Source organism: Balaenoptera borealis, assembly GCF_965194805.1.
Source record: "Balaenoptera borealis genome assembly, chromosome: 10".
NCBI lineage: Eukaryota > Metazoa > Chordata > Mammalia > Artiodactyla > Balaenopteridae > Balaenoptera > Balaenoptera borealis.
In genome coordinates, this window is record NC_138874.1 from 3,975,519 (window position 1) to 3,995,231 (window position 19,713).

At 38.3% G+C, this 19,713-nt stretch overlaps 1 protein-coding gene across 7 annotated transcripts in view; it reads left to right on the forward strand.

Annotated features, from left to right (window-relative positions):
- SLC16A9 (solute carrier family 16 member 9) overlaps nucleotides 1-19,396 on the forward strand; it is a 67,285-nt gene extending 47,889 nt beyond the window's left edge. For 6 of the 7 annotated variants that reach the window (XM_082407462.1, XM_082407463.1, XM_082407461.1 and 3 more), the window contains 3 exons: nucleotides 7,742-7,837; nucleotides 13,147-14,064; nucleotides 14,698-17,336. In XM_082407462.1, the coding sequence (XP_082263588.1) occupies nucleotides 7,742-7,837; nucleotides 13,147-14,064; nucleotides 14,698-14,885 (1,202 nt within the window). In that variant the 3' untranslated portion in view covers nucleotides 14,886-17,336. Of the gene's footprint in view, nucleotides 1-7,741; nucleotides 7,838-13,146; nucleotides 14,065-14,697; nucleotides 17,337-18,106 lie in introns of those variants that run through there. The other variant, XR_014249012.1, reaches the window with a different exon arrangement.
- The last annotated feature ends 317 nt before the right edge of the window (nucleotides 19,397-19,713 follow it).

Genomic DNA, 19,713 nt, shown 5'->3' on the forward strand with positions numbered 1-19,713 from the left:
GTCTCTTAAGATAATATGGCACAGGCGGGAGAAAGCACTAACAGTCCAATTCTGGGGTTGGGCCGTGTGGGTTAATCTTATCTTACTCACTTGCCAGCCGTGGACTGTAGACATGTCACTTACATACTGCTTCCTCATTTTTAAAACTGAACATAATAGTAGTAACTACCTTCTAGGGTTTTGTGGATGGATGAGTTAAAGCAATAAATATTCACTAGCATCACCATCATTATCAGTTTTGTGACCTTGGAAAATTATCCAACCTCTCTGAGCTTCCGTTTGTATTGCTTATGAAATGAGACTAACGTGACTTCACAGAGATATTGTGACTATTCATGAGATAATGTATGTAGAGAGGCACACGGGTGTGTAATGAATATTTGTTCCCTTCCCCTTAAATTCCTTTCTGACCTGTTAGTTCAAGACCACAGCAGCAGCTTTTTGTAACTGAAGAAGCTCTGTTGAATCAGAAATATTTGTATAACAGATTAAATAATATAGAGAAAGAAAATTAAAGTTATATGGTATGTTTATAATATAAAACATCAAAAAGAATACTGAAGTGTATTAGTTGGCATAATTCTGTTTTACCAGTTTTTTAAAAATACTGTCTTGAGAATATGATGTTATCTTGTTTGGGTTTTGTAGCTAGAATAAAATGGCAGCTTGCTGGTTTTCAAGTGACTGTATGTCATACTGCCAAACCTGGTAATTCAGGCTCCTGTGTTCTCAATAACTTTACTAAAATCAGGAAAAAGAATATGTGGTGGGACACTGTGAGGAGTGGGAAGAGGGGCCGCAGGAAATATGCCCTTAATGACTTGCTCAAGCTTCTTCCCAATTATTTCCCTTTGCTTTTCTGAAAAGCACAACTCAAAATCAATTTCTTGCTTTCTCTTTTCTTCAGATTGTATTGTTCCTTAGCTACCTGATTACTGTTTTCTTAATAATCTCTTCTTGATTTTGGAAACATTCAATTTTCTCTTCCTTCCTTTTCTTGGTAATATCTGCATAGTCCATTGAGCTTCAGGAGGGCATAACCCACTTTCATAGACAATCTGATTCTCCTTCTCTAGTGACGGCAAATGAGATAAAAGTTGTTTTCTGGATATTCGCTTTAGCAGTTAGTTTTATAAGCCCTTGTTTTTCGTTTGTTTTTACTAGCTGTGCCATTAAGGATCGCCTTTTGTCTCTCATGGGTGTTCAGTTATAAAAAGGAACTATGATTTTCTAATTAGTCTTAGGCTAGAGCTATACAATGCCGTAATACTCAGGTGGAAAAGTGAAAAAATATTTCAGCACGATGACTATTTTTGGGTACTTCTTTATATTCCAAGCACAGATACTGAAAACTTTTACATTTTTTATGTCTCTTAATCTTTACAACTATCTTATGAGATTGTTTTAAAGATAAGGAAACTGAAAGTCACACAGCCAATAAGTGATAGAGTTGGCATTTGAATCCATGCCTGCCTGGTCCCAAGCCTGTGCTCTTGACTAACCAGTGTCATGTTCAGGGTACTCATGCTAAGCGTATAAAGTTTGTGCTTTAATCAAGCCAGTGTCAAAGCTATATGCTTTTGTAAAGCCATGTCAATCAAAAAGCTAGCCAGTTGCTTAAACTTTTTCTTTTTTAATTAATTTTATTTATTTTTGGCTGTGTTGGGTCTTCGTTGCTGCACATGGGCTTTCTCTAGTTGTGGTGAGCAGGGGCTACTCTTTGTTGCGGTGCGAGGGCTTCTCATTGCGGTGGCTTCTTTTGTTGTGGCTCACGGGCTCTAGAGCGCAAGCTCAGTAGTTGTGGCTTGCGGGCTCTAGAGCGCAGGCTCAGTAGTTGTGGCGCACGGGCTTAGTTGCTCCATGGCATGTGAGATCTTCCCGAACCAGGGATCTAACCCGTGTGCCCTGCATTGACAGGCGGATTCTTAACCACTGCGCCACCAGGGAAGTCCCTGCTTAAACTTTTAAACTTTTTCCATGCAGATGTTTTAGGCTAGAAACATAAACAGTAATTGCGTTTGGATGCTCTAAACTTATCTTTTTCAGCATCCAAAATTCCATCCTCACAATTTTATTTCTAGAAGTAGATACTTCTGGAATATTATAGGCAATTGCCTACCTTAACCTTTGGTCAAGATGATAAATCCTACTGGCTCAGCTATTCTAAGAGGTGATCAAATACTTGTTGCAGAACATAGAGAAGGGAAATTCTCCCAGATGACCAAGAGGCAGGTCCAAGAGGCACACACAGTGACCAGCTGTTCTGGTTTGCCCAGGACGAAGGGGTTTTCAGGATATGAGACTTCCAGTGGCCAAACCAAGAAAGTCCTAGGTGCTATACCTAACCCCTATTTTACACATAGAGTCTGGATTCTGTAAGTTTACCCTCATCACTTTTTAAGATTGCCATATTAGAATGCACTATTACTAAAATATTCCCTTTTCATAGAGATAATACTGCAGGGAGAAATTTTCATATATAAAAGTAGGGGCTTGATAGATGTCTGTTTAGTTATATACACAAAAATATGTATATAATGAAAGAATATTTAAAAACAATTCATAGACAATTTTCAAAATATGTACACAATTTCCAATGTTTACCGCTTGTCTGTTTTGTGTGATTTTGTTCATATGCTGTTTCCTTAGAGATGCTTGCTTTATATTATATTTCTGAATTAGATGCATTTTATCATATTAGAGTGTTTTACTTCAGTTATATTCTCTTCTTATATCTCTCTTATCAGTTTAATTGATCTGGGTGTTTTTTAGTTACAGACAGAGATTAAGAAAAATGAGGAAATGAGGCTGTTTAGTGTGATTTGCCCAAACCATCATCCTGTAATACATACAAGTTGTAAATTAGTTGTATCCTTTTTTTTTTCAAGCTATATAATTCTAATTCTGTATTCTAATGATGCCATCCTGTTACATGAATTATTGTGAAAGTAAAAAAATCTTAAATATTTTTACAGCTAAGATTTATTTTCTGGCCTAAGTAAAAAAAATCAGCATCATTTAATTGTAAAGCAGATGTAAAGATATATTTTTTTAAATATATATTCACACACATACAAGCATACATACATACCATGTGTGTGTGTTTGTTATATGAATAGAGAAGATGAGACACAGAGAGGAAGAGAAAAATGCAAGAGAGAGTGACAGAGTAAGAATAGATAGAAATGGTTGAAATTAGCCAATGTGACTTAACATTGGGGAATTCAAATGAAGTTTATGGGAAAAAGTAGTAGAATAACTTTAACACTCTGTGCCAGGCTCAGACCTGGAACCAGGATACTCAGATGAATAAGACACAACCTGCCCTCAGGTAGCTCGTTGTCTAGTTGGGGGAGGAGACTTGTACATATGTAACTTGTAACACAGTAAAATAAGTGCAATTATAAAATGAAAGCAGCATTCAGTGCGGGTATAGTATGTATGTGTGGGAGAGGGGCTGCAGAAGAAGACTTCATGCAGGAATTGGTGCTTGAGCTGAGTCTTGAAGGGCGGGTGGGATGTGATCAGGTGGGCACGGGTTGGAAAAGGAGTGAGGGTGGTGGGAGAAGGACATTCCAGGAGCTCAAATGCTCAGAGAGGCATGTGATACAGTGGATAATAGGGGTCTTTTCAGAGATATTTGTTTAAGGAATGCACATGTCACGAGGGGACTTGCAAATATGTCAAAGCTTGGTTTGCAACAGAGACCCGATGATGGAGGGTTTATTTGGACTTTATTGCAGGAGAGTAATGTGATGAGAGCTGTATAACAGTGGGTTAGACAGTAGATTGGTAGAAAAAGTACTGGAGGCTGAGATGGTGATTAGGAGGCCATTGTTCAGAACAGAAAAGATCTGGAGGAGGTGAACTGAGGCAGTGGTAGTTCACATGGTGGGAGGTTGATAATTGAGGCAGTGGGAGTGATAAAGAGCGTGATGTCTGGTTTGATGGGAGGAGATCAGGGAAAAGAGGCCTCTGAGGTTGTGGTCTCACCCAGAGTATGTGGAATGAAACATAAGGTATGGAAAGGAAATGCTAGAACATGTAAGTATGTTTAGTTTCACCTATGTAAGTAAAGGAAAACAATTATATTTTGCTAATGATTATGCTTTGAATCGTTAGTAGTTTAGGTATTTCATTTTAAAAATGATTATGCTTATACTGGAGGTCGATTCTCAAAATTTTTTTATTGGTAGGAGTCTGATCAAAAATGATTGGAGGGGCTTCCCTTGTGGCACAGTGGTTAAGAATCCGCCTGCCTATGCAGGGGACACAGGTTTGAGCCCTGGTCGGGAAGATCCCACATGCCACGGAGCAACTAAGCCCGTGCACCACAACTACTGAGCCCGCGAGCCACAACTACTGAAGACTGCGCGCCTAGAGCCCGTGCTCTGCAACAAGAGAAACCACCTCAATGAGAAGCCTGTGCACCACAATGAAGAGTAGCCCCCGCTTGCCGCAACTAGAGAAAAGCCCGCGCACAGCAACAAAGACCCAACGCAGCCAAAAATAACTGAATAAAATAAATTTAAAAAAAAATGATTGGAGACCAGGCAAGTCCCTGGCGGTCCAGGGGTTAGGACTCAGTGCTTTCATGGCCGTGGCCCAGGTTCAATTCCTGGTCAGGGCACTAAGATCCCATAAGCGACGTGGTGCGGCCAAATTAATTAATTAATTTTTAAAAATGATTGGAGACCAAAGAAGGCTTTAAGGAAGTGGTTTCCAAACTTTATATTCTTGGAACCCTTTGCACTCTTTTATTTAGGACCCCAAGGAACTTTTAATTATGTGGACTTTACTTATTTATATCTATTCGGTTAAAATTTACTGTATTCAAAGGTGAGAAATTTAAAAATATTTGTTTAGTAATTCATTTAAAGATAATAATAACAAACCCAGTACACGTTAGCATAAATAACATACTTATTATGAAAACAATTCTATTTTCCAAAAGAAAAAGTTTAGTGAGAAGGACGGCCTTGTTTTACATTTTCGCAAATCTCCTTAACGCCTGGCTTCGTGGAAGACATCTGGATTCTCACGTCTTCTCTGTACTCAGTCTGTTGCAATGTGCTTTTTTGGTTGAAGTTTATGAAGGCAATCTGGTCTCACACAAAGGAAAAGGGAGGGGTTTTCAATAGTCTTTTCAGGTAACTGTAGAAACTCTTCTTTGATACTATCCCAAGACTTGATGTATGATAGTTTTCCAAGGGTTAATTGCAATATGGAACCTGAAACCACATCAATATACTTTTCATGCTCTGTAATATTCAACAATTTGTTTATTCTGTAGTTTGAATAGGTCAGCATTCAAATCTGATTTTGTAACATCATGAATTGGTTATGTGAAAAATATTGGTTCTCTGAGTTATGCAAGAACTTTAAAATGTTGACACGTTTTATTAAACAACAGCTAAAAAATCACTTTTGTTAGTATCACCAATAGGCTTATCAGAAAATCTTTACGTGTTGGGAAGCTGTCAAATCACGGTGTTGGATAAAAGTTTCCAAAAATTCTAATTTTTGCTGGAAAGCTCAAATTTTATCATTGGTAACAGTTATTGTCAGTTATTTTCCTTGTTTGTTTTCAAGAAAATGTCTGCCAAATACTCAAGTCTGAGTAACCATAGTTTGTGTCTGTCAGACATTCTTTCAAATACATACAGGGTTATTACATGGAAAAAGTGGCTACTTTAGCTGGCTACTAAAACAATTGCGTAAGTGCTTTTTCTTGGCAACAATTGTAATTCAGATGAAGCATTTTTTAAAAATTTGTTTGCTTTTACTGTGAGTGAGTGGTGATGAAACATATAAGGTATGAAGTTGGATACCAATATCTTGATTTGTACTAAGGCTCTTGAAGTTTTTCTCACCATGTCTTTTGCACCAATAGCATAAATGTGAACACAGTGAAAAAAGCAGGAAACATGTCAGTATCATTATGAAAATAGTTTTGACTTCATGGACTCCATTGAAAGACCTTGAGGACCATCTTTTTAATAACTGGTGGCTTAAGGTCATCCTAATACAGATGTGGGAAAGCATCATGTCACCTTCTGCTTTTTGAAAAGTTTAGAGAAAAAGCATTTCAAATTTCTGCTACTTTAAAAAAAATGAGATGATCTTATCTGAAATCCATGGCCTTGAAATAGTTTTTTAAAATTTCTTTCTTTTCAATCTAAGGTAAAATGTTTAAAAGTTACTGTTTTAACTTTTCTAGCATTGGCATTTAGTAATCAGAAATGCCTTTTTTTTTTTCTTGTCTCTAATGCCTACCATTTGACAGAGCCCTGACAACCAAATCACACAAAAGTAAATTCATTCCCTCTCCAAAGGCTTTCTGAAATATAGTTTTAGTTAAGGGTGACATTTTTTGGCTTCACAAAATTGATCGTTCAGGAACAGGTCTTATTTCATCGAAGTATATTATATGTAATAATGATAAATGTATAAATCAATCCAACTCATGTTTTAATGAGATAGTATCTCTTCCCTTAAATCATACAAAAGTGTGCTATATTTTAAAAGGTTTATTTAAAGTATAATTATTTTCATCTATCTCATTTCTTTAAGAATACTTTTTAACGCAATCACAGATGATCATCTGGGTCCTGAGTTAAATGCTAATTTCCTAAAATGTTTATGCATTGTATTTGTTAAACCCATGTATTCTTTCTAATGATAGTCCAGGTCGCAATTTGAAAGTAATGAAAATGACCTTAATAACTCACCTAATGAGTCATAGTTAAAATTAGTTTTTAGATGACGGCTTTTGTGTTGTATATAGGGTGATCCCCAAGCACAGACGATGTTGCAGAAGAAAGGCAAATGTTATGAGTTAGAAGCCAGAGGAAATTTTTATGAAAAACAAAACTGGGGTTATTAGATACTTAATAGGGAGAAAAAGATTAAGCCAACAAACAAGAGCCTTCAATATTGCCCTGGGGTCTCAAGAAAGGGATAGTGAGTTGTAAGGGTTTTTTTTTTTTCTAACTGTAAAAGAATTTCAAATTTACAGAAAAGTAGAGAATAGCATAGCAAGCAACCATATGGTCACCACTTAAATGTAACCGTTGTTAATATTTTATTGCATTTTCTTCCTCTTTTTTTTTTGCGAAGATATTTTAAACTAAAGACATGACATTTTACTCCTAAATAAGGTATTTTGCATCTCTAAAAGATAAAAACTTACAAATATACATTTTACGATGATGGGATGATCTGAGAGCGCCAGAGGGCCTTTGTTTTGCAGACTGGGGTGTGCCAGGCTATGAAGTCTAGCAAAATAGCTTGGCATGATGAAGGGGATTTTATAAAATTGTTTAGAGGACCTAGAGGAGGAAGAACACTGAGCCAAGAGTAAAGGTGTGGAAGAGAGACAGAGATATTTAATGGGCAAGTTTGATTAAATTTTGCTATTTGGTGTGTGATTTAACCATTTTCTCTATCTCTCCATAATGTCTTGATTTAAATTTACATTATTCATTCGTGCTTTAGAAATTGGATTATTTTTTTGACTTGGCCCTGACCTTAGGGTGGGTGTGGAGTGAAAACCAAGGCTGCCCAATGTGTTCATTGGAACTGCACAACTAACATCAGAGAGATCTAGGAACCCATACAAAGAGTTTTAGCCAGTTAGTAACAGAATGTCCTATTAGAGTTATTTAATTACACCTGTTTTTTTTCTTGCATTGAAGTAATACTGTCTGGCTTAATTTATGCAATGTCTTCTTGTGTTTAGGTCTCGGATGTGGTTTATTATACACTGCAACGGTGACCATTACGTGCCAGTATTTCGACAGCCGCCGAGGCCTTGCACTTGGCCTGATTTCAACAGGTACACTTTCAATATAAGTACAACATTGCCACTCTTCAGCCTTCTAATCAAAGTTAGAAGTTACAAAGCACAGATATGTTTAACCAACCACGCCCCCGCTGCCATTCAGGTAGCACAATTTATTTTACTCTAGCCCTAGAAGGAAATTTTATTTTCCCCTGTAAATATGGGTGTAGCTTTCAAAAAACCCTAAAGATACATGTATGAAAAAGCTGGGGCATTAGATGTCCAGTATAATATAGGAAAAGAAAACTTATGGGTCCAGGAAATGGAGAGTCACATGCTGGTGAGAGCCTTTGCTAAAAGAAGCAGAGAGCACTTAAGTAAAGCACCCGATCCCTGGGAAAGAGAGGAGAAATGGAAGGAAAATGGGTCCCTTCAGGCCACCGTCAGGAAGAACAATGGTGACACCTCTCCAGCTCCATTTATGGTGGAACTTAGGGTTTTCCCAAAGTACTGGTTTGTGAATACATCTCGTTGCTCTATTTGCATATCCAAACAACAGACTGTTTACTCTTGTTATTCTTTTAATAATCAAGAGATGAATCACTGTGGACGGTGGGGGGCGGGGTGCTGGGTGTAAGTGTGTAAGTGTAAAAGCCTTCTGGACTTGCTCTGATATTGTAAAGTGGTGTTTTACTTTTCAGATGGATTTTCTTCTAAGCTATTTAGAGAACTTATCAAAATTTCTGTGGCCAATGCTTTATGAGTTTGCTTTGGAGATAAAGCTGCCAAGCTTACTAAAACTTGTATTTAAGTTTACATTGCTACTTGTTCGTGGGTAGATATTCCTGGGAAGTCAGACTTTCAGATAAGCTGAAGTACTTCAGTGGCGTATCTGGCAGCGGGATCCAAACTAATGTTTTGTTCCTGAGGCCAACGCAGTGGCAACAAAGTGCTTTCCGGATCAAATTAAATCGAGCTGGATATTTACCCAAGGTGGTTTAAGGAAGCATTGCCAGGAAAGACATGTGAATCATGGCCTAGGACGAAACAGGACCGGAGTCTGAGGGCATGGCTAAGGCAAAACTTGGAGAAGAAAGAGAAAAAACAAAAGATGGAGAATCCAGAGCAGTTGGAAGGCAGTTTAAAGAACCTGACAGCATCTCCCACAAGTGTGGGAGGGAGTGTGAGAGCAGGCCTGGCAGCTTAAAGGATAATAGGTCTTACCTATACTGTATTTTTTGTAGAGGCACTATGACGTAGTGACAAGCCCAGACCCTGGAGCCAGTCTGCTTGGTTCTGAATCCTGTGTCACTCAGTAACTGTCTGGTGATGGACAAGTTACCTGTTCTGTGAAATTAACTGTTAAGCCTCAGTTTTCTGAACTGTAAAATGGGGATAATAATAGTACCCATCTGTTGGGCTACACCCTGTAAAGCCTGTGCTTGCCCAGCTTCAAGACAGAAGAAAGAGCCTGGAGTCAGTGACAGAGACATCAGTGGTTTAATGGAAGGGGGGAGCTTACAAATCCAAAGCAAGATCCTGGAGTGATGCCCCACTGTGTGTGGTAGAGGGTGGGCAGGACATGGATGCGGGTTTTCGCTCCCGGGGTGGGGAGGGGAGATTGCCAGTTATAGGGGAATTGACATCAGGTTGGCTCATTGGTTACCGGGAAACTAGCAGAGAGGCACACACCTCCCCACCCCTTGGATAAGAACAATCACTAGGTGGGGCCTGGGGCCAGTATATAGGAAGGTCAGTCATGCGAGTAAGTGTAGGTGAAGTGGGCACTGGTCAGGCAGGGGATGTACAGAGAGCAAGAGAACAGCCATCTTGGGTGGCCTGACCATACACCATCACATTGGGTTATTGGGAATATTAAAGGAACATATGTGTAAGGCACATGGCAGGGGCTCCAAAAGTGTTAGTCATTATAATTATGACCTAGGTTTCCTTTAACGTCCGAATTTATTTGTGATGAAGATGTTGGAAATTGTATGCTGAGCGAGCTGCTCTTGCTTTCACTCAGTCTAAGGAGGAGAGCATAAGAGACCAGGCTGTGGCACACTGAGCCAAAATGGATTGACTGTGGACAATCTAGATTTGGCAGAATTGGGGAGTTTTTAGTTGTAACACATAGGAAGTTAGATGAGGAAAAATTCAGGAGCAGCATGAATCCACTGTCTTTGTCTATTCAGGCTGCTGTAAAGTAGCATAGATTGAGTGGCTTATACACAATAGAAATTTATTTCTCACAGTTCTGGAGGCTGGAAGTCTGAGATCAGGGTGTCAAGGTCAGCGTGGTTAGATTCTGCTGAGAGCCCTCTTCTGGGTTACAGACTGCCACCTTCTCCCTTTGTCCTCACGTGGCAGAAGGGAAGAGGAAGCTCTCTGAGGTTCTCTTTTATAAGGGCACTAATCCCATTCAGGAGGGTTCTACCCTATGACCTAATCACCTCTCAAAGGAGATACCTCCTAATTCCATCACACTGGGGGTTAAGATTTCAACTTACAAATTTTGGAGAGACACAAACCTTCACACTGTAGTATCCACCTTCAGTGAAAGTGGTGACAAGAAAAACAAAACTCACAGTAGAGTTTTTCTTTAGTTGAAAAAAAAACCCAAAAGCAAAATAGTTGAAATAATGTGACCTGGGACTTCCCTGGCGGTCCAGGGGTTAAGACTTTGCCTTCCAATGCAGGGGGTGCAGGTTCGATCCCTGGTTGGGGAGCTAAGATCCCACAGGCCTCGGGGCAAAAAAACCAAAGCATAAAACAGAAGCAGTATTGTAACAAATTCAATAAAGACTTTAAAAATGGTCCATGTCAAGAAAAAAATCTAAAAAAAAAAAAAGAAATAATGAGACCTAGTTGAAATATTGTGATCCAGTTGAAAGAAAGAAACATGGGCATGAAATAGAGGTTTTGGGGAAACGATCTTCATCCCTGGTGAACAAGGATTGATAAACTAATGCCCATGGACCGAAACTGGTCTATTACCTGTATTTGGACAGCTCGTGAGCTAAAAATGGTTTTTACATTTTTGTTTCGTTGAAAAAAAATATTTCATGGCACATGAAAATTAGGTAAAATTAAAGTTTCAGTGTCCATAAATAAAGCTTTATTGAAACACAACCATATTCGTTCCTTCATGATTCTTCTCTGGCTGCTTTCACGCTTCAAGGGCCGAGTTGAGCATTTGTGACAGAGATTGTGTGGCCCACTATACCTTAATTATTTACTCTCTAGCCTTTTACAGAAAAAGTCTGTTGACTCCTGGTCTTAATCAAAGCATGAGTGTATCTCTTATTGTTTCAGGTTCCCTGAACATCAATTCATATTTTCCCTCTTTGTGATAATGTATACTTTAGGCATGCTGGAAGCATAATTAGTGCTTTATTTCACTTTTTCCTTTATAGTGATGATTTTTAAATTGGGATTTTATTTTTGAAGATTAAAAATTACGGTTTTACAGTTTACACAGTTCCACAAGAGAGCTCTAATTACTCTTCACTGCCCTGAAAGAATCCCCCCATCTTTTTTTTTTTTCTCTTCTTTTTGGCCAAGCCTCGTGGCTTGTGGAATCTTAGTTCCCCCACCAGGGATCGAACCTGGGCCTCTTCAGTGAGAGTGCGGAGTCCTAACCCCTGGCCCACCAGGGAATTCCCTCCTGCATCGTTCTAAGCCATAACTACATTCTCATGAGCTGTGGGCTAAAGAAACTAGTGTCCAAAGTGGAATTTTATTTTGCTGCCCTGTCGTACGCTTAGCATATCATAGGTGTTTGATAAAACCTATTGAATTGATTTTATATGTTTCCCTTATATTTCATGATGTTGACAGGTAAAGTTAGTTGGTGAGCAATGGGGAATTATTTATTTTCTCAACTTAAGGTCAAAATACAGAACTTTCAAAATACCAAGAATATTTTTAAGTGTCTAATTATATGGCACTTTGTTAGAACTTCTACAAAGAAATGGTGTTAGAGAAAAACATGAATTAATAATGAATGGATGCTAATGCAGTATGGAATTATATGAAAGGTCCTCTTTTCAATTCTTTCAGTTCATTTTCTGAAATGCTTTCAACTTTTGAAGTATGTGCCACTTTTAAAAAGATAAGGCAGAATTCAATTCGTCTACTTTTATAACTTCTCAGTAGTCAGCAAAGAGATACTTTCTTGGTAGCCACAAAAAGATACTATTTTAGCTGTCATTACATTAATGTGAGCTATTAATTAACGCTTGCAAGCAAAGATTTTTTTCTTTGGGGATGAAGGAGTTAACTTTAAATATATTAGGAAGGGACAACTGTGGTACCAAAAAAAAAAAAGTTTTCTTATAACTCTAAGACAGAGCCATTTGGTCATTTGTAAGAATTTTTGATGGGTTTTTACCATTAGCTTGGCATCCTACTGGGGTTTTGATATAATTTGGTATAGACCATTTAAAAAGTATGATCAACCTATTTAGACTATTTTTTTTGTTACAGATCTACTTATTTCTTTCCTGTGTTTTCACGTGACATTTCTCAATGGTATTTAATTTTTAAAACAATCAAAAACTTGAAATCAGAGCCATATAAGAACACTGCAAATTAATTGGGCTAATGTAACATTCCATTCCAGTGTGGTTAGTGTGATCTATGCTTAAAAAATGGAGTATTTACAGTGTTGCCCAAATGTGCAAACCAGGCATATTTTGTAATTTTAATACCCTATCAGAGTTCACTTTACTCTTCTCATAGTTTATTAATATCAAGCATCCATTCTGGTGGTTAGCAATGGATTTGAGCTATCAAACCACTATAAATATCCTAAAACTAAAATATATCTTTCATCTCAAAAAATAAAACGTGAGAACTTTTCTTTTCCAAAAGGAATGCATACATAACATGGAGCCAGAAAAGTACTTTTTTGGAACTTTTTTAAGTACCCAAAAAGGCGTTGCATAAGGTATTTGTTAAGGACGTTGAGTTCCTTGTGTCAGACTGATTGGGTGTGAATCCTTATGGCATTTACAGCTTTCTGATGTGTGGCAAATTTCTCAAACTTTCTAGCCCTAGGTCACTTCAAGTGTAGACTGGGAATAATAATAGGACCTACCCAATAGGGTTATTGTAAGGATGAAACAAGATGGTGCAATGTAAAGTGTTTAACACAGTGTCTGACCTACAAATGCGAATTCTTAAAATAAATTGGCACTATTGTTGTTGTTATTATCTTCAGCATTCTTGTTGTGATTTTAATATGAAGGCACACACATGAATGCCAGTGTAAAAGAAGAAATCAAATTGTAATACTAATAATGCTTGTCCTGAGAGCCCCAAATGATAAGAGATTAAACAGTTCCCATTTCCTTTCCTAGGTTCAAGCATTGGACTTTTTATATATGCTGCTCTGCAGAGACTGCTGATTGAGTTCTATGGGCTGGATGGCTGCCTGCTGATTGTAGGTGCTTTAGCTTTAAATATATTAGCCTGTGGCAGTCTAATGAGACCCCTTCAGTCCTCCGATTGCACTTTGCCTGAAAAAATAGCTCTGGAAAACGTACCAGATAGATACTCGATTTACAATGAAAAAGAAAAGAACCTGGAAGAAAACATAAACATTCTTGAAAAGACCTACCGTGGTGAGGAACCATGTAAGAGCACTTTAGCCAGCGGTGACTGGAAACCAGAGAGGCTACTTCATAAAAACCCAACAACAATGGCACACACAAAAGAGACTGAAACGTACAAAAAGAAAGTTGCAGAACGGACATATTTTTGCAAACAGCTTGCCAAGAGGAAATGGCAGTTATATAAAAACTACTGTGAAGAAACTGGGGCTCTTTTTAAAAACAAAGTATTTTCAGCACTCTTCATCGCCATCTTTCTTTTTGACATCGGAGGATTTCCACCTTCATTACTTATGGAAGATGTAGCAAGAAGTTCAAATGTGAAAGAAGAAGAGTTTCCTATGCCACTTATTTCCATTATTGGCATTATGACAGCAGTTGGTAAACTCGTTTTAGGGATACTGGCTGACTTCAAGTGGATTAATACCTTGTATCTTTACGTAGCTACCTTAATAATTATGAGCCTGGCCTTGTGTGCAATTCCATTTGCCAAAAGTTATGTCACGTTGGCACTACTTTCTGGGGTCCTAGGGTTTCTTACTGGTAATTGGTCCATCTTTCCTTATGTGACCACGAAGACTGTGGGAATTGAAAAATTAGCCCATGCCTACGGGATATTAATGTTCTTTGCTGGACTTGGAAATAGCCTTGGACCACCAATTGTTGGTAAGATATTTATCCTAAAGTCAATCCATTTACTGTTCTTCTTTGTAACATCTCTGGATACAGAAATTCATACTGTAATAATAGCACAGATTTATATACAAAATAAATCTGCGTGGAATGTCTCCTGATCGTGATTTATTCAAAATCACTTTGATGTAGGTAGAAAAGCCAGTACACTTGCTCAGGAATTTGTGTTTATTCTTCATCTGGGAGAAACCCAGAATGCCTACTTATTCTTGTCCAACTATTTGAGAAATTCTCCTCCTCTCACTCCCAGTAGGCCACTTTGGGAGTAGATTGGGTAATATATATCCTAATCTGCACTGTATATAAATTTTGTAAATAAATTTTTTTATTGGAGTACAGTTGATTTACAATGTTGTGTTAGTTTCTGCTGTACAGCAAAGTGAGTCAGTTATACATACACATATATCCACTCTTTTTTAGATTCTATCATTACAGAGCACTGAGTAGAGTTCCCTGTGCTATTCAGTAGGTCCTTATTAGTTATCTATTCTATATATAGTAGTGTGTATATGTCAATCCCATGAACTGTATATAAATTGATAAAATTAGAGTATTCCTATTCATACTATGTCTATCAAACTCACTTTTTTCTTCCTCTCTTTTCAGGTTGGTTTTATGACTGGACCCACACCTATGACATTGCATTTTATTTTAGTGGCTTCTGCGTCCTGCTGGGAGGTTTTATTCTGCTGCTGGCAACCTTGCCTTCCTGGGATACATGCAACAAGGAACTCCCCAAGCCAGCTCCAACAACCTTTTTGTACAAAGTTGCCTCTAATTCCTCTAATGTTTAGAGGAATATCGGAAGGCACTGAAGACTGTTTTCTCATAGCAAAATTTCACTGTGGCTGATCTGAATGAATTTTTTTTTTTTTTTTTTTACATATCCTATTCTCTGTGTACTGTATATGTAGCCTCTATCTCCTGTATTTTTTTTTTTCTCTTTTTTCCTTTTTCCAAGAAGTGGGACTATTCTGTTTTACTATTATTCATGAGTTCTGGACATTGTGATCATTTTGGCCAGCCTCAGAAGGCTTTCTCTGTGTAAAGAAATATAATTTCTCTGCAGACTCCATTAGTTCCATTACAAGGCAGCCAGAGGAGACTCTAGCTATTTTAAAACTGGTGCAAGCAGCGTGACGAGATATGTGTGTATCCTGCCAGGGACTAAATCACTCTCTTCTCTCTGCTAGCCTCGCTAGTAAATAGAAGACTTCGAGCCAGTCAGGAAATGAAAGGGGTTCCTAAAACAGCGTTAAGAATTGCGGTGGCACAAAATTGATCATTTTTTAAAAATGATATTTTAAACTACCGTCACCAGTTTTCATTACAGTAAGTCCCCTACCTATGAACCTTCAAGTTGCGAACTTTCAAAGATACGAAGTGCGTTCGCACGTCTAATCACGTAAGTTAGTTCACGTGTCTGGCGTAGATTGTCATGTGCGTGCATCCTCTACGAGTGGTTGTGCTTTTGTGTACTTTACTGTACAGTGCTGTATAGAGTACGGTAGTACAGTATCTTTATTTCAAGCCCAGGATATCCGGAAGCAAGCATAAAAGCAGTGATGATGTAGCCGGTACTACTGTACTTTTCAAGGTACTGAACTGTAAGATTAAAAATGTTTTCTTTATTTCTTGTGTTTGTTTTTTATGTATTATTTGTGTGAAAAAGTATTATAAACCTATTACGGTACAGTACTATAGAGCCGATTGTGTTAGTTGGGTATGTAGGCTAACTTTGTTGAACTTACGAACAAATTGGACTTCGAATGCGCTCTCAGAATGGAACTCATTTGTATGTAGGGGACTTATTGTATTCTGTTTACCTTGATGAACCACCCATATGTTTGGTGCCCACTGAGGATACATCCTTTCAATTCCTAAGGTGTTTGCTGAGTTGCAGGCAATCTCCAAACAGAGGAGTAGAGTCACTGTAGCCTTTCTTCATGGTTGGCCGCTGGAACCTCGCTCACTTTTGTTCGTCAGCATCCACTCAGCTGATGTTTCCCAAGAAGTGCTGATTTTACCTGTTTCCAAATTGGAAATGCATATTTAAACCATTCCGTTCTGGCAAATGGGAAACATCCATTTGCTTTGGGCACAGTGGGGATGAGTTGCAAGTCCTTGCGTGTCTTGTCAGTGAAGCCTTTATTTGCTACTATCAGATTTTATGACTATCCAATTTTAATTCAAGGGCAGAACTAAAAATCTGTGTGTGTGGATGTGTGTGGATGTGCACACGTTGTGCTCTGAGCCTGCGTGCTATTCAGTACGTGGGAAGGGAAAAAGGCAATAAGAAATTGATACCCTCCTCCAACTTTATTCACTCTTAAGAAAAATGTTCTAGGAAGAAAATCAACGTTTAATATGTTGACATTTCTCTAAAGAAATGTTTTAAAAACTTTGCTATGCATCAGAATCTTCTATAGATCCTTTTTAAAATGTAGTTGCCTGAGTACCACTAGTAGGGACTTTGATTATGTAGTTCTAGGCTGTGGGCTAAGCATCTGTATTTTTAATGAACTCTTTAAGTGATTCTGAGAGCACAACCTGAGTTGAGAATGACTGTTTTAAGACTGACAGTAGAGAAACATTTTTTTTTCTCTTAAATAAAAAAACAAACAAAAAAACCATTGAGGTGAGGGGTTTTTAATAAATAGCCAAGTTTGGTTCTTTAAATAGGAGGCACTCTTCCCATTGTGCCAAAATTGTCTTTTCATTTCTTTTGAAATATGTAAGGTTATTTTATACTTCTTTGTTGCCTTTCTTCAAAGGCACCTGAAGCACTTTATAAGCATGAATCCCCACAGCACCTCAGTGAGGTCGGTAAATAGTGCTTTTCTAGGCAGTAAACCTGGAGTGTGGGGAATTTCGTAACTGAGTGAATCCTACTCAATAACCCAATAATGGGGCTCCAAAGCACCTTGGACTTCTGCTCCGTATTCAGACTTCTGGAAACTTTTCTATGCCTCACTCTTTAGTCACTGCCAAGGTTAGTAAGTAAAATAAATAGCATTCAAAAAATATTAAAGGAAATGTTTTTGTGATAAAAGTCCCTTTTTGCCAATATCATGTTCGGGAAATCCAATAACCTTTTCTTAACTTTTATGCCATCTCCACATTCATCAATGTTAATACTTGTCCAAGTGCGTCTTTACCATGTCTACTAATGTCTTCCAGCGTGCACATTATCCATTGTCTAGGGAATGAATTTTAAGTTACAATAAAATACCTTTTGTTTGTTTTGCCTCAGTGTGGTTGCTTTTTCTCTTCTTAGCCCCCCAAATTTCAGTCATACTTTACTTGAAGGTAAAAATATGAATTCTCTAATTTCACTTCAGATCCAGAATCTGGTGATATAGATATTAGCATATTCAAAAGTCAATTTGCTAAACCATTTTGACCATTGCCTTCCAAAAAGCTAAAATATGAGTCCTACGGAATCCTTTTGAGGAAAGGGAGATGGACGCCCCTTTGGAATTATTAGTATTGATCTTGCTACTCATTAATGGAATTCTTGGTCTGCTCCAATCACATTATATTATTCATCCCTCATAATAGCCCTGTGAGATGGGGTATATGACCCTCTTTGTATGGTATGAAACATAATTGCCATGCCATAAACAACATACACAAGTAATTTCCAAAAGCAAAATGAGAAAGGTTTCTAGCAAACCCTTTGCTTTCTAACGTGGCTAGGAAATGGGGCCGAGCTGGGAGGGTTGCTGTAAAGCCAGTCCTTTAGGGAATAGAGGAGTCATGTTTATGTAAATAATTATTCTTGACTTGCCTCTTTCCTAAGCATTTAAAAAACCCATTTAATAATGAAATTTTATTGATTAGAATACGATCTTTCTTTTGTGACTCAGAAGATATTTCTTGACATTCCAAGTGCCTGGGGCTGATTTGGGGAAATATATGAAATAAGAAAGTCTTCACTGACTCTAACATCTCACTTCTGCTTTCTGCTTTCTGCTTTCTCTCCCTCTCTCTCTCTCTCTGATGGGCCTCCTAGAAGCCGGTTGGTGATCTAATTTTCTCTAGGGTGACCGTGTCTTCGGGGGAGAAGTTTCAGCCACCAACTTTTAAAGTCCCCATGAGAAACAATCCCAAGAATCAGGAGTTCCTGCTCTGGGAGGTCATGACCGAGCAGGATGGCAGTTGTCTTGTACTGGCCAGAAAGGCCCGTGACCTCAGACAGCCTCAACTTCTAGTAATTACTGTAGGATTATCTCAACACAGGACGTTACAGGAAATGAAGAGCTCTGTTTTTAATAAAAGAATGTCTCCTTTTTTCTTTGACTTGGAAGGGGTGTTATATTAAACACATAAATACACAACTTACATGAGCAGTGCCATATAATTTCTCCTTCATTAATATTAACAATCTTGGGACCTTTTGTTCCATAGTTGATTGTGTCTGAAGAATGCCAGTTACTAAGATGCCTCTGAGTAAGGAGTTTACAATCAGTTAAAATGATCTGAGATCCATGAATAATACATGGATAATACTTGGAGAGACAGTGTACATACTTATTAGGGTTGTGATTCCTGGGTTCAAATCCCAGCCCAGTTCCCGTGGCTGGGTGACTGTCAGCAAATTATTTAGCCTCTCAAAGCCTGTCTTCTCATTTGTCATACACGTCATAGGGCTATTGTGGGAATTGAATAAGATAACCCATATGTATACCTGGCGCATGTTCAGTAAATATTAGCTATTATTATTTTTGTTGTGGTCATTATTCTTTAGTGAGTGTGTGGCTTCTCAGTACCCAGGGGAAGTATCCAGTGTTCCTGGGCCCAGGTGTGGGGTACGTGTTTGCACTGAAGGGTCTCATTTAGAAGAAGGACAATGAGCCTTCTGTCACAGCTCTTGCCCTCCCCCATGCATGTTCTTGTCAAAATCTTGCATCCTTAGGGATTCATGACTCAGCACATTTTTCTGAAATTGCCATTCAGAACCCCTGACACAAAACAAAACAAAACACACGCTGTTCCTCCACAAATCACATAGAATCCACTTTGCAAATTGAATTACTATGGGAATTTGAACTTTTATTTTTTTCCTTAAGAACTGATCACCCAAGCTGCTTGGAAGGCGGGACTGAAATTGGGCAGAAAGCAAAATGCTCCCGTTTGTTTACTGAGCACTAATTGGCTTCAGCTCAGGGCCCTTACCTCACTGCCTGCCCAGTAGGCCTTTGAGATTTACCCTTGAGGGAGTGTAATTCCTTGCCAGGTCCTCTATTCCTAGCAGATTCTATTCCTAACAGTCATGTTAGTTGCTTTTTACTACGTACATTCCTTGTCCTTTTATTTTCCCTTCAAAAATAAAAAGATATATATCTTTAAAAATTTCATCAGTTTTCTCTATGTGATAGTCTAAAATCTTCGGTAAGCAGCATGTTTTCGGCAAAGAATAATGAACTGCTGTCAAGGTGCTGAACTGCTGTAGGTCACCTTAAAACTACATAACCACAGAGATAAGCCTGGTTTTTGTTCCTGGGAACGTCCCTAATGTGATAAGGCAAGTTGTCATTCGTCCAGCTTACATCTGAAAACTCCCGAACATTACAGCGTTAAGAGGGCATTTCTAGGACTAGCCCAGGTGACTCTAGCACC